General features: G+C 36.2%; 1 protein-coding gene across 3 annotated transcripts in view; it reads right to left on the bottom strand.

Moving 5' to 3' along the window:
* Nucleotides 1-15,798, bottom strand: part of ARID2 (AT-rich interaction domain 2) — a 183,245-nt gene that overhangs the window by 42,856 nt on the left and 124,591 nt on the right. For all 3 annotated transcript variants that reach the window (XM_006091453.3, XM_023756276.1, XM_023756277.1), the window contains 4 exons: nt 15,677-15,758; nt 11,337-11,471; nt 10,492-10,688; nt 7,404-10,255 (listed from right to left, as the gene is read on the bottom strand). In XM_006091453.3, the coding sequence (XP_006091515.1) occupies nt 7,404-10,255; nt 10,492-10,688; nt 11,337-11,471; nt 15,677-15,758 (3,266 nt within the window). The remainder of the gene's footprint in view (nt 1-7,403; nt 10,256-10,491; nt 10,689-11,336; nt 11,472-15,676; nt 15,759-15,798) is intronic.

Below are 15,798 nucleotides of genomic sequence, written 5' to 3'. Positions count from 1 at the left end.
ACTTCTAACATGAAATTTACATTTGTAGTTTTAATGACTATCTTTTAAAAATATTTTTTTAAATTTAAAAAATTATTTAAGATAGCTATTTTTACAGAAATATTTAGGAAGTCAGATTCCTTTATTTCATTTGACCACAGAGGCAAGATCACATTGTTGTTATTGTTATAGAATATATGTTATTTAGAATTAAGATTTTTTATATTAATAAATTAGGTAGCAACACACAATTATAGATTAAAATGACTATAAATGCACCCATTTGATTTACTTACGCATTCTTCACAAGAACAAATCAACTACAAATTATTATTTCTTTGCATATTTCCTTTTAGATTTTGTAGTAAATGTGACATAAAGCAGTGTACAGTAGGAAGCAAAGAAAATTTCAGAGTAAAAAAAATAATGTAACCATTTAAGTAAAATGTTGTCAATCTTATTTTGCAGTAAGATGTTTTAACTAACAACTTTAGTTTTTAAAGTTGCTCAGTTATAAATTTTGATGAATAATACAATTGAAAGGATCCTAACTGTAAGTATTAGCCTTTTAAATATAAGGTGTTCCCCCCTTCTATATCTCTTTCTCTCTGAAAAATACATAAATAATTATAATGTAGCTTAAAACAATTTGAGGCAATACATTTTCTTTGAATCCTTAACTTAAATTTCATTTATAAAATGACAAAGGGAAAAATACCAAATTTCTCCTAGAAATGGTGGCACATTTTCAAAGCATTCTTTAAAGACAATAAATTTAAACTTTGAGAAAATATACTTGTTCATTTATAAGGAAATATTGAAAATGGTTGGGTAAAGTTTAGTTTAAAATTTCTGAAAGTCTCAGATTAAAAAGTCGTAATAATTTTTTTAAAAAGTAGACAAAACACAAGCATATAAGGCTGCATAGCATAAAAGTTAGGAAGAAAATAAAATGCTGAAAAAGTTCTCAGAAATGTAAATTCATACAATACTATGAGTTCCAAGCTCTAAGGAGAAACAATCCACTTTTGGGATATGATGAAATTGTTTCTATAATAGGATCCCACCCTTAAGAATGCATGAAAAACATGCATGTTAGGGCAATGCAGGAGTGTCATGGATAAGATGTGAACTTTCCAGCTTGACAGATCAGGACTCAAATTTCAATATGCCTTTTTTTTTCTGTATTGATTAAGGTATTACATATGTGTCTTTATCCCCCCATTGCCTCCCCACCCCACTCCCATTCATGCCCTCACCCCCCTGGTGTCTGTGTCCATTGGTTATGCTTATATGCATGCATACAAGTCCTTTGGTTGATCTCTCCCCCTTACTCCCTCACTCCCCTACCTTCCCTCTGAGGTTTGAGCATCTGATCGATGTTTCTGTCTCTGGATCTGTTTTTGTTCATCAGTTTATGTTGTTCATCAATATGCCTTTTAACTAGCTTTGTGACCTTGGGCAACCTACTTATTCTCTCTGATCCTCGGTTCCCTCTTCTATAAAGTGTAAGCAATAAAATCTGCCTTATGAAGACTAAAGAAATTATACATGAAGAGCCTAGCTCTAGATTCTCAATAAATGGCAAGTGTTACTATTATTGTTATTCTAATAGAGAAGTCCAGAAGGGAAACAAAATTTTGGAGGAAAGATGATTGATTTTGCTTTGGGGACAGTGACAGATCACCAACTACAAATGTCTATCAACACAAATTAATGCTGGAAACATGTATCTGACAATGTATTGTACTGCATATTTTTCAAAGTACAATTTAAATTCTGTTTTAACCCTTTTCGGTCCAACCTCGAGGCTGACTCAACAGACCAGGCGCTAGGAGTAGGTCCAAAGTTGAGCAATAATAACATTAAAAAGTTCAACATTCAATCCCGTCAATTAATTTGGACCAGACTGTTTGAATTCCAAAAATAACATTGGACCACAAAGGGTTAAGAAGTAGGTCGTTTACATAAGAATGCAAAATATATTTCTTTCTGGATATAAAAGTTTACTTTTTCTTTACATTCTTGTTTGCAGTGACTTGCCAAATCATTAACTGTATCCCTAACTGAAATGTAAATGTAAATGTAAAGTAGATTTCCAAGAGATGTTTTTTGGAATGGTTACTCTCGAAGAATATTCTGTATCAATGCTCTACTCTATTGAGAAAGAGCTAATTTTTACTATTAGTTTCTTCTTTTAATCAAGACAGAAAAGGCACAACTCCCACAGTGAGTGACCAGAAAAGTAAAATTACACAACAGATTTGTAACAATTCTGTGATTTTCGTGTATGTAAAATTAACATGAAATGTTAGTTAATGTAGCAGGTGTGTTGTTGTTGTTTTTGGCAAAGATACTGCTCTTTGTTAAAATGAGAAATTATAATCTTGCTTTCCTTTATCACCTTTTCAAGAGTAAATTATGGCTGAAAATTCTCGTTTACACTATTTCCTGATATAAAACTTGGAATCTCAGGCTCTTAAATCCTTACTTTCTTATTAATTAATATTAAACTTTAAAGACCTTAAAATAAATTTAGATTATTCTAAAACTTAAACATTTCAATCTGTTAGAAAAACTATAGCCATATCTATTTTTCTCAAAATCATTTTTATTAAATAATAAATTTTTCTTTGTTCAATTCTAAGTACACATTTTGAAATCATTTATAAAATGAAACTGGTTATGGTAAATAAGATGATGAATAAACCAGACACCAGGATATTTAAGATCTAACCGAAGGAACTGGTAAAGTGCATTTTAATGACGAAGTAAGAAGAGATAGTTCTAAACACTTATAGAGAAGAAGAAATAGATTTACTCTAACTTTGTCTAAATGTACAGATCTTCAGACAGAATTAAGACAACAATAGAAATCATGGGAAACCAGATGTTCTTTGTGTAGGTGGGAAATTTACTTCAACACTTAAAAATGAGGATTTTGTACAAGATAACAACTCAGGCTCTTCCTGCTTTAACATTCCCTCATTTTCTTAAACTATGAAGTTTTTTTCTCTTGTTAAATATAAACCAAGTTAATACATTCCAAGCCTCTCTTGTAAGAACACACCGAGATATAAACAAAAAAACTGTTTAGTGGTAATGTCTTCCTTAGTTATGTAATTCTGGTCTATAAATTTGAACACTAGTACTCTAAAAATAAAAACCCCAAATCTTATTCTCCCAATTCTTGCTAAAGTGATCTATGCTGCCCCTTTAAGGCTACAGATCTGCTTGCTGATGAGTTGAGTAACTTTTTAAGCTCAAATTTCTATATGTCAACTAAATACCAATTTTAGAAATTAAGAATGGTGCTATTTTCAATAAATTACATTCTTGATGAGAATACATAGAAGTTTAGTACACAAAGAAAGGAACCAGGAAGATACCAATATTCAGTTTACACAGTACCATTTTAGGAAAGATTCATGTGTGAAGGACAGGGAACTGGGAGTAACATATAAAAAATACTTTAAATAGGCACATTCTTAAGTAAACTGTTTTTACATACAAGAATTTGGCGTATCATCAGACCATGAAATTAATAGATACAGGCATGTTCAACATGTGTTTTACATGCTCCTGAGAAAGACAAGTCTTTAGGTAAGTATTTGTAAACTAAAATGTTTCGTTTTTCAATTCACTTTTCCTTTTTCTTTATAACTTCAGAAGATATCAATTCCTAAAGAGCGGAAGAGGGTAGCATTTCGAGAAACAGTTTCCTGTATCTTGCACTTTAACTAGCAAATATAACAGAATGAAATTAAGTAACTACGAATAAAAAATTTGCCTTGAAGTAAGTATAATTTATTTTGTATTTATATAAACTACTCATTTAAAATACTACTGAAATACAAAATCTATGATCATACAATTTACTTTCATATATTGTTCTCTATTGCTAAATTTTTCCTGAAATTAAATTAATGCAGCTGATTAATAGGAGAAGGAATAAACTCAAAAAAATCAAATAACTATGGTATTAGAAAGGATTAGCTGTGGCCATTCTCAGCAGGGACATTTCCTGTAGACTTTCTACACCCGAGCATTCTGCAAGTCTGGAAATCCCTTCTTGGGGTCCAGATGCCTCCTTAACATCTCCAGATCCCTTAAACTTGTGAAAATAATGTTTGGCTAAAAAAAAAAAATTCACATTTAAAATCCTCTATTTCATCTACTCTTTTAAGGAACAAATTCAAATGTAAAATGGTGTTAAACTATGGTCTAAAATGCAACTTTAAGAGTATATAAAGTAATTTAAAGAATCTGGGCAACAATGAAAATGGTTTTCTCTTAGCAGACTCTTTTTAAAAAATTTTATTGATTGATTTTAAAGAGACAGAGAAGAAAGGGAGAGGGAGAGAGAGGGAAACATCGATTTGCTATTCCATTTATTGGTTGCTTTCCATATGTGCCCTGACTGAGGATCGAACCCACAACCTTGGTGTTATCAGGATGATGCTCTAGCCAACTGAGCTACCCAGCCAGAGCTATTAGCAGGCTCTTAAGAAGGCCCAACAGTCTACCCTTCAAAGGAAACCTATGATGTCATCTTTAACAGTATCCTATACAGGAAGACAAAATATTACCTGCACCATAACTATGTAGCAGGCACTGTGCTAAGTACTATACATAAGAATGCTGGTTTTTTATTCTCATTCTCATAGACACCATGTATACATCTCTTTTTCCTAGCAAATATTTAAATTTCTACATGCCAACCAAATGCCAATTTTAGAAATACACTACAATTTTAATACCCAGATTAGGAATAAATGGATGACTTTTATGGCTCAAATTAGATGCATATAAGTCCAATGTATTAAGAGTTTTAGCATTAATGTTCTAAAATTATCATTTAATGGTACTCACATCCTATATCATAATAGTTCAATTAATGAGTATGTTAGATATAAAAGGGCTTTCTAGAATTTAAAAAGGAACCTTTTAGAATAATGGAGAAGTAAGTTTTGGTTTCAGATACACACTCAGGTTTCAGTCCTTGTACCACTTCATATTTGTGGTGAACAATATGAAGTCAACATGTCGGTGACTCTGGGTAACTTATTTACGTCCTGGGACCTCATCTCTAAAATATAATTAAAATTTTTACCTAGTAGAGTTGTGAAGATTAAATGAGAAAATGCTTTAATACAAAGTTCCTAGCACAGGTTGTTGTCTTAGCTATTATTATTGTTTTTGTTACTTAGGTATCATTATGGAATATAATCACATTGAAAGATTAAAGATACAAAAAATAAGGGTTGAAACAATTCCACAGTAATGCAGTTTTTCTCTAATTTGGCTTACTCTATAGTAACTATTTAGGATTATAAAGGAATATACAGGGAATGAACAGCAGGCACATAATCAAGATGAATTGGGAGATTATTAAATATAAGAAAATTATAAAAACCCAACTAATTGAATGTTTATTACATGCTAGACATTACACTAACATTTTTTTAGTGTTTAATAAAAAACTCAATTTGTAGAAGTTTGAGTAAAGATGATTTAGTATTTTCCATCCAAACTCAATATTAATTATTGCCATGTTCACAACATCCATTAAAGAATACTTAACGTATTTAGGTACCCTGAAATACATCTAAGCAATACTAACATATGGATTACAATCTCATTATGCCCCCAGAGCAGCATTGTCCAGCTTTATCCATTCACATGAACAAAGATATATATTATGGACGAACTATTCGGAAGCAAGGGATCCTCTGTTCTTTCATCTTTTTAAAAAAAATATTTTTATTGATTGCAGAGAAAGGAAGGGAGAGGGGAGATATATAGAAACATCAATGATCTGAGAGAATCATTGATTGGCTGCCTCCTGCATGCCCCCTACTGGGGATCGAGCCCAAAACCTGGGCATATGCCCTTGACCAGAATCAAACCTGGGACTCTTCAGTCCGCAAGTCGACGCTCTATCCACTGAGCCAAACTAGCTAGGCCAGTGATGGCGAACCTTTTGAGCTCGGCGTGTCAGCATTTTGAAAACCCTAACTTAACTCTAGTGCCGTGTCACATATAGAAATGTTTTGATATTTGCAACCATAGTAAAACAAAGATTTATATTTTTGATATTTATTTTATATATTTAAATGCCATTTAACAAAGAAAAATCAACCAAAAAAATGAGTTCACGTGTCACCTCTGACACGCGTGTCATAGGTTCGCCATCACTGGCTAGGCTGTTCTTTCATTTTTTGTTTGCTTCCTCTCCTTTCCCCACACCTAGGTTTAGTACTAATGCTAATAACGACCATAGATCTGCTATCATCACCATAAGCACAGAGAAGAAACCCAAGCCAGGAGAGTGCTAGTCGAGTTGGCAAGTCACAGAAGGTTCTGGCTATGTAGTAATAATTAAGAAAGAAAGAGTGAAGGAGAAGTGATCCAGGAAATAGGTGAGACACAACTGTTAAGTGAATCCCTAGTTTCAGTAGAAGTAGCTTATAGGATTGTCCTTAAAGTCTTTATAGGCTAATTGAACCCTCAATATAGTAGCACTGACCTAGAAAACACATTTCTTTACAAAGGCATGCAGATGGAATAGAAGATATTAAAAAGGGAAGAGCAGAAACATGACAGTAGAGCAAAGGAATAAGAAACACAAAATTAAAATTATCAAATAGCTGAAACAAATTGAAATTATACTAGTAAATAATATTTTTAAAAAAACAAAGGCTACTGATTCAATACATAAATATAACAAGAACACACTTGATAATTCTTATGGCATTCATCCTTTTTACAGAAGTACTATGAAAAGAGCTTTAAAAAAGCCCAGACGTGTCAAAATCAAATACAGAAATTCCCTTTTGGAGTACTCTTAGCAGCAACACTACGCCACCCCAAACTCCAAGAGACAATTACATTTCAAAAATTCTCCAAAAGATTAGATTACAAGTGCTTCTCCACCTTGGGTCTACAGAATTACTAATTTGGATTTATAACAAAATAGAGTCTTTAAACTATATGCTAAGTCAGCGATTTTCAACCGCTTTCATCTCATGGCACACATATACTAATTCCTAAAATTCTGCGGCCCATTTGACAAAAGAATAGTTATAAATTTGATTCATTCACACCAGACGGCTATTGTGTCGGCCGTTGTCATTTTTTTATTTGATAATCTAAGGGAAAAAGGGTCGGTCCTCCTGACTAAATAGTTAGGTATTACATGTTTTAAAAATTATTGGGGCACACTAGTGTCCCTCTTATGGCACACAGGTTTAACTGAAAACTGTTTAACATTACAAAAAACCGAGAAAAACAACAGCTTGAGTACATTGATAACCTGACAGTTAACACTTAAAGGTGAGACAGAAAAATAGTACATTTTCCCCTAAAATAATATTTCCAGATCAGAATTTTTAAAAGAGCAATGTAACAGTAGAATGACTTACCTGTGGGACCACATTCTGTATGTATGATGATGGCTGCTGCTGCTTTTGCTGAACAGCACTTTCTATTGCTACTTTAGCTACAGTGCTTGGATCTGCTCCTGCTGGCACGGCAACCATTGTTGCACTGCAGCCAGCATTGTTGGGGTCACTGATTGTAACAATTCTAACGCCTACTTTATTTGGAATTCCTGTGACTGTTTCCCTATCATTATCCTCTGCTGGCCTCTTTACAGTTTTGCATTCTGCTGTGCCATTTGTAGACCGAACATCAGATGGTAGGGCAGGAGAATGGGACACTCTTGATCCTGAGTGGGGAACTATGATTTGATGCCCCTGTATGACAGAGGTTGTAGAATGTGGTGAGACAACCACACTTGGGCGTTGCTGAGGCACATCTGAATTCAAACTTGAAGTTAGAGGTCCATTAGGCAAATCAGTACCACTAAATTGCTGTGTTGCCACATTTGAAGTCTCCTGTATACTGCTCACAGATGGTGAACCACCCAAAGTTAATACAGGTCCATTAGAAATTCTTTCTAGTTGATCACCTTTGGCAGTATCTTGCTGAGTGGCATCTAGTGTCCCTTGTGGTTCCATTGGAGATATCTCACCATTTCCTACATGATTGGAAGTTTTGTGATTTGGAATGTTTTTGCTTAAATGAGAACCATCTCCTTTATCAAAATCACAGATTCCATTAACTAAAGGTTTTCTCAAATCACTTTTGATATCCTGCATGTCCACTTGTTCTGAGTTCTGTTTTCCAGATGCTCCATTTTCACCTAATTCTAATGATGGCCCATTACTAATTAGTGAGCACTGATTAGCCTCACTTTGAATTTTCCCTGAGTTTGAAGGAGGTAGACTTGAGTCACTGTACTTTCTCCCATTTAAAAGACTTCCCACCTGCATTTCATTTTCTTTTGTATCCCCATTGCTGGTGTTCATGGTTCCTCGTCTGCAGGACGGGTTCTCCATGACTTCAATTTTACGTTCATGAACATGTAAACCTGTTGCTTCTTTTGCTTCCTCCTCCTTTTGGCAAATTATTTTATCACCTTTGAATGGGGGAGTAGCAGTAGTACAAGATGATTGTCCAGCTGGAGATGCTTGACTGGCTGGAAGTGTTTGCACCTGAAGTCCAACTCCTGCCTGGGTCCCGCTCATGGTAATTCCTGCTGGAGCAATTAGCTGAGTTGCATTTCCCTGACTCACAGTTGCAGTTGCAAAACTTGTATTTGGCACAACTGTTATGGTTACCTGGTTGCCTGAAGTCCCTTGGAAAATGGTTGCTGGGCTATTTGAGATCAGTGGACCTGGCAATATTTGTAAGTTCGAGATGGGCACGGTTTGCACTCCCCCTGTGGATGGCATTGCACCTTGGACCAACTGAACATTTTGCTGCCCAACTAACAGCTGCTGTGCTGGAGTTTGCCCCTGCATTCCAAAACCTGCTGCTTGGTTATTGGCCACCTGGTATACCACCTGAGGGCTAGGAGCTCTTGCATTATTAGGGGGAGGAACCTGTGGAGCTGGGAGAATAAGCTTACCACCTGGAGTTGAAGGACCACGTTTTGGAAGCAGCAACTGTTTTATTAGGCTTGACTCACCAGAAGCAGGCTGACCAACTGCATTTGTTTGCTGTGGTTGAACTTGCATCTGTACTTGTGGCTGCTGAACTTGTACTTGTACCTGCTGAGGTGGAGGTGCTGGTGAATGCTGCTGCTGCTGTCTTTTCACAGATAGCATTTGACTGACAGTAGGAGGTGGTCCCTGTGATTGAGGGGTAGAAGAAGATGACATGGCAGTAGGGACTTGGTTATTAGAAGCTGGGACAGGTGATGGTGAGGAAGATGGAGTTATGTTTGGTTGTCCAGTTAGCTGAACTGTCTGACCAGATGGAAGAGCTGCTGGATTAGCTAGAACAATTTGGTGAATGGCTGGTGCATAAGTCTGACCTTGTTGAGCTGGCTGGCTTACAATCACTACACTTTGTTGGGTTGGCTGCTGTGGTTGTTGAATAGGCTGTTGTACCACCGTTGATGAAACTTGCTGAGAAGGGAGAGGTTTTGGTGCAATGTTCTGAAACCCTACCCTTGAGGGTTGTGGACTTGGGACACCAGCAATAGTAACCATTTGTCCTGTAGCTACCTGAAAATTCTGTACTGAAGTTGCTGACACAATATTAGATGCAGAAGTTGTTACATACTGTGGGGGTGCTATGATAACAGTGTCTTGTGGCTGGCTACCAGCTGATGTCTGTTGAGATGAAGTTTGCACAGGTTGGGGTGATGTGGTGATCAACTGTTGACCCTGTGAAACTGTAGAAGTACATGCTGGCATGGTCTGTACTCTGCCAAATATATGACTCTGTGGGACAGTTTGTTGAATTACAGTAACAGGAGTGCCAGAAGGTATCTGACCTGGTACCACGGTGTGTAATGGAGACTGTTGTGGAATTACAGATGGATGATGAAGCAATGTCTGGGAATTTACAACTGTAACAGGCTGTGGCCCTGTACTATGATTCTGAACCACAGAACTCTGTGCAGCTCCTCCTCCCACAGCAATACTAACAGGAACTGCTGTCTGGGGTATAGAATTCTGGATCATTGTAGCCTTAACAACTTCACAAGGAATTGGAGCTTTATTTTGAATGACAGTCACCGGAGCATTTTGTTGCTGGTGGGTATGAACTGAAGGATTTGGTGGAATTCTTGAAACAGTCTGTGCCATAGTATGAACACCTTGTACTGGAAAAGACATTTGTGTTGCAGTCAAATTTGAAGATTGATTGGTAACAGGAGTCCTCTGAAAATGGTTTCCTACAGTTTGTGGTCCATGAGGGATTCCTGAAAATATAGGGGAAAAGTCAAACTTTATAATGAAATGACTGGAAAACTGCATGTAGGAATTGTTTTACTTAAGACAAGAAAATAGTTTTAAGAAATTAATATCTAACAACTTTGCATCATATGATTAAATAACAGAAAATGCTATTGGAAAAACAAGGAAAAGTTATACATTTTAATGTATACAATATACATTTCATTAACTTGGTAATATTTAAAACAATAAAAATTATTACCTGCAGGTGAAGGACTTGTAGATATATCAGGAACAGAATCAACACGAACAACAGGAGTAGAAACTGGTTGCTGCTGATAGTACATCTGAATGGGAAGTGGTATAGCCCTCCGTTTTACTCCTACTACATGAATATGCGCCTGCCCACTATTACTGGAATCCTCCACTCTCTTCACTGAATGATTTGGAAACACCGTTCTGTAAAGTACACAATACTCAGTTTTGATTACTAGCACACTAGCAAAAAACACTAACTTCTAACAATGTTTACACAACAGCAGCAATCTACTCATTGCTACTTAGGTAAAAATCAGTGTGATTCAAACAGCTATATTCTGCAAGGGTGGGAAGCAGAGAAAGAAATATAAAAGATCAATTCTCCAGTTTTTAAAATAACTATTTATTAACATTGTTGGGTTTTAAACAGTTCTACTGCATATATAATTAACAAAAAAGCTGCATCTAGGCAATGCCTATTTTATGAATTTTGTAAAATGTCAAAGAACTTTAATATTTGAAGAGTGTTAGTTATAGCTTATTATTCAAGATTAAAAAGGGCAAAAGTCATGTCTTTAACATATAAAAGTAGGCAGAAAAAAAGCAAACTGAATTTCTTCCTTCTCTTTCTTTGATAAACCTCATAATGTTCAAACATAAACACCAGATGTGATGTCCAAAATTGCCCTGTATTTAAACTTCCACCATACTAACAACCTAATTATATGAAATTTTAAGTAGTAAAGATATTTAAAACTATATATATATATATGGTATTTTCTCAAGAATAAGAAGAGTTGTAAGTGATGTAAATTAACTTTACTTAAAGTTAAGAACTATGAATCCTACCTAAGACATTTATAAAATCCAGTTGATGTTAGGATTCCACCACGAGCTAATTTACTGCAAGTTGAGAGGTACTCAGAATACATTTCTGCTCGAGAGACAGAACAATCTGGATTTACTTCAAAATGAGCATTTAGCCTAAAAGAGGAGAAAAATAAATTGCATTATGCAATACACTATAGGAGAATCTATATTTAAGTATGCTACACCATATGAAGGCAATGTATTATAAACTAATAATTATGCCTAGTCAAATTTTACTGCTTCATATATTATTAGCAAAAATACATGCTATCTTTTAGACAGACTAAATCAAATAAAGAGATTAACTATTTAATCATACTGATTTTAGTGTAAAACATCATTAACAACAAAATAAAAACTGTGTTCATATTCCAGCAAGAACAGATTTGGTCTGTTGGCAACAAATATTCTGCAACAAATAGTTTTACTTAGTGAATAAATAAAACTCAGGTCCCTGTCTTGTAATAATCAAAATATAACAGAAGTTCCCAATTATGAGCTATTGCTATACACTCTCATTCCCCACTTCAGAGAATCTATTCTTATAGATTATTTCAAACTTCAGTTTGTCTTTTTCATAAAGCGATTTCCACCTACAAGTTAGGATTAGAGGCCTAGTTACCCTTATAGGACTCTTTCTAGGACTTACACATATAACAGGCCAACTTACAACTGTTTCTTGTAAACTGCATCAAATAATAAGTATGATAAAATAATGGCAAAAAGAGTCTCTCCCCTCCCCCCAGAAGTGGCAGAAATGTGCAACTGAGATTTATAAGACCAAATTTATACCTAACACCACACATTTTACAGTGGATATGGTACATACTTTTTTCTTTTTTTTTTGAATTAAATCTTTATTGTTCAGATTACAGTTGTTGCTCTTTTTCCCCCCCATAGCTCCCCTCCACCCAGTTCCCACCCCACCCTCTGCCCTTACCCCCCTCCCCCCCACTGTCCTCATCCATAGGTGTACGATTTTTGTCCAGTCTTTTCCCGCACCCCCCACACTCCTTTCCCCCCAAAAAATAGTCAGTCACTCCCTTTCTATGCCCCTGATTCTATTATATTCACCAGTTCATTCTGTTCATCAGATTATTTATTCACTTGATTTTTAGATTCACTTGTTGATAGATGTGTATTTGTTGTTCATAATTTGTATCTTTACCTTTTTCTTCTTCTTCCTCTTCTTAAAGGGTACCTTTCAGAATTTCGTATAATACTGGTTTGGTGGTGATGAACTCCTTTAGGTTTTTCTTATCTGTGAAGCTCTTTATCTGACCTTCAATTCTGAATGATAGCTTTGCTGGATAAAGTAATCTTGGTTGTAGGTTCTTGGTATTCATCACTTTGAATATTTCTTACCACTCCCTTCTGGCCTGCATAGTTTCTGTTGAGAAATCAGCTGACAGTCGTATGGATACTCCCTTGTAGGTAACTGACTTTTTTTCTTTTGCTGCTTTTAACATTCTCTCTCTGTCTTTTGCTCTTGGCATTTTAATTATGATGTGTCTTGGTGTGGTCCTCTTTGGATTCCTTTTGTTTGGGGTTCTCTGCGCTTCCTGGACTTGTAAGTCTATTTCTTTCACCAGGTAGGGGAAGTTTTCTGTCATTATTTCTTCAAATGGGTATTCAATATCTTGCTCTCTCTCTTCTTCTGGCACCCCCATAATTTGGATGTTGGTACGCTTGAAGTTGTCCCAGAGGCTCCTAACACTATCTTGATATTTTTGGATTCTTTTTTCTTTGTTTTTCTGGTTGGGTGTTTTTTGCTTCTTCATATTTCAAATCTTTGACTTGATTCTTGCGATCCTCTAGTCTGCTGTTGGAACTCTCTATAATATTCTTTATTTCAGTAAGTGTATGCTTAATTTCTAATTGATCCTTTTTCATAACCTCAAGGGTCTCACTAGATTTCTTGAGGGTCTCAATAAATTTATCGGAGGTCTCACTAGACTTATTGAGGGTCTTACTCAATTTATCGGCAGTTTCTAGAAAATTCTTGAAAAACCTTAAAAGTGTGGTTTTGAACTCTATATCCAGTAGTTTGCTTTCCTCCATTTCTGACCTGTTTCTTTGTCTCCGCATTTTTTATGCTTCCCTGTGTTGATAGGGTGGCTTTCTGTGCTAGGTGTCCTATAGGGCCCAGTGGTTCAGCCTCCCCAATTACCAGAGGTGGACACTCTTGGTGCACCCCTTTGTGGGCTTTGTGCACAGTCTTGTTGTAGTTAAGCCTTGATTGTTGTAGGTATCACAGGGAGGAATTGACCTCCAGGCCAATTGGCTGTGAGAATCAGCTGTGTCTGCAGTGGGAGAACTTCTGTGCTGGAGACACCCTTCTGGGGCAAGAGTTGCTTCGGTGGGGCTTTGGTGCTCACTGAGTCTGCCCCCTGAGTGTGTCCCTTATGGATCTGAGGAGTTGTAATCTGGATGGTCCCACTCTGACCACTGGTTACACTGGCTCTTGGATCTAAGGAGGTGCTAATTTAGCCTCTGCCTGAGGCTACCCAGCAGGAGCCCAGCTGTGAAGCAATGCAAGCTGCTGTGGGGCCTTGGGCCTTCTTTTGGAAGTTATGGGTTTTTCTGACCCAGCTGCAGTTTATTAGGTAATTTTCAGATTGCAAAGGGCCAGGCCTTTCATATGCAAAAGCCTCTGCGCACAGCTTGGGTGGGGCGGGGTCTCTGGGGATCAACAGGGTGGAGCAAGGAGCTATGGCTGCTCCTCAGTCCTTCCCTAAGAGGCCCCGCTTCTCAGTGTCCCGGTAATCGCTGCAAGTGCCTCTGAGAGAAAGCCACCCTCAAGTTCTGACCGCTGCCAGACAGTCCAGTTTCTCCTGTATGAGTATGGGTCCCCAGAGACTTGCCCGGAACTGGAGTTCAGAGCAGTCAGGAGCTTGAGACTCCCTCCGATTGAAAAAGACAACCGTGTCCTCAGCTGCCAGCCCTTTCCATGTGCGCCGCGTCCTCAGCTGCCAGCCCTTTCCATGTGTGCCGCATCCTCAGCTGCCAGCCCTTTGCACGTGCACCGTGTCCTCAGCTGCCAGCCCTTTCCGCGTGCGCCTCCGTACCTCTGCACTTTACTTCCACACCGCACCTCCCCAGAGACTCAGTGTGCTTTTCTCTTTCCTTCTAGTTGTAGAATTTCCACTCAGCCAGCCTTCCTGTGGTTCTGGATGATGTCCGTTTTGTCTGTTAGTTGTATTTTTGAAGTTGTTGTGTGAGGCAGCAATTTCCGGTGTTTACCTATGCCGCCATCTTGGTTTCTCGGTACATACTTTTTTCAACTTTCATAAACCTTTGAGTACAGAGTTTTCAAAACAACTATACACAAAAAACTTTTTTAGTTTTCAATGTAGAAGATAAACATTTCCAAACATTATTGGAAGAGATTCATCAAGTATAAAGGGTCATTGTATAACTATATAGAACGTGTGGAAAGCAAATAATTAGAGATATTTAAAACCATAAACCTGATTTAAGTAAAGTAGAAAAGTCTAGAGAAAATTGTCATAGGAACAAAGATATGAAAGCACCAAAAATATGGAACACAGAATGACAGAGTATGGAATGGGAAACAAATAATGTTGGAGAATAGAGAAAGGGATCAAGGAAAGAAAGTTCTAAAAGTAATACTTCACAGGAAAATAACCTTCATTTCAATCTGTTAATCTTCTAAATAAATTAAGTTAAAATTCATAAATAATGTAGAGGCAACTATCTAAGACAAAATGAAATCGAACTTTTTTTTTTCTTCAGAAAATGGCTGAGATATAACTACTCAATCTTCTCAAGAAAATATTATTTTCAAAGTTGCTCATTTCATTCAATATAGACAAACTGGCTAGTCTATCATTTGATTAGTTTCCCTTACTCACAAAAAGAAAAAATTAACTAGCAATGAATAAGAAGTTTTGCTTTTGATGAAAAAGATGAGACACTTAACAAAGTGTGGTTTTATTTTCTTAATGTCAGTCCAATTTAGTTTAATAAAACCTTAATTTGAGAAAAACAAATTCTACAATCTGACAAACTTTATTTTCTACAAAGTCAAAGATAATTTTTTAACACAAATTTTACTCTGAAATTAGGTGGTGTAATTTAATAAAATTCTAGTCAAAGACTTATAATTCTGAAGATTCTGATAAATATTTTTCTTTCAAATAATTCCAAAATATAGGTGAAATAGTTTTACATTGTCCATTCTTCGTATAAATGATATTCTATTCTAATTGAAAAGGATGACTGCTGAAATACATTTCCTTTTCTCTTTTGTTTTATTCTTCCCAAAGATAAAGCCTTAATAGAAATAAACCACTTACCACTGACAAGCAAACTTCTCACTATCTATTTCCACTATTCCTGGAGGTGGAGCAACATGCTGTGCTACAACTGCTCTGGAAGCTAAAGAAAAAAATACATTTACATCACTTTTAAAAATTTA

The sequence above is a fragment of the Myotis lucifugus genome, unplaced genomic scaffold, assembly GCF_000147115.1.
Source record: "Myotis lucifugus unplaced genomic scaffold, Myoluc2.0 scaffold_91, whole genome shotgun sequence".
Lineage (NCBI taxonomy): Eukaryota > Metazoa > Chordata > Mammalia > Chiroptera > Vespertilionidae > Myotis > Myotis lucifugus.
The sequence above is the reverse complement of the archived record's forward strand: the minus strand, read 5'-3'. Positions and strand labels throughout refer to the sequence as shown.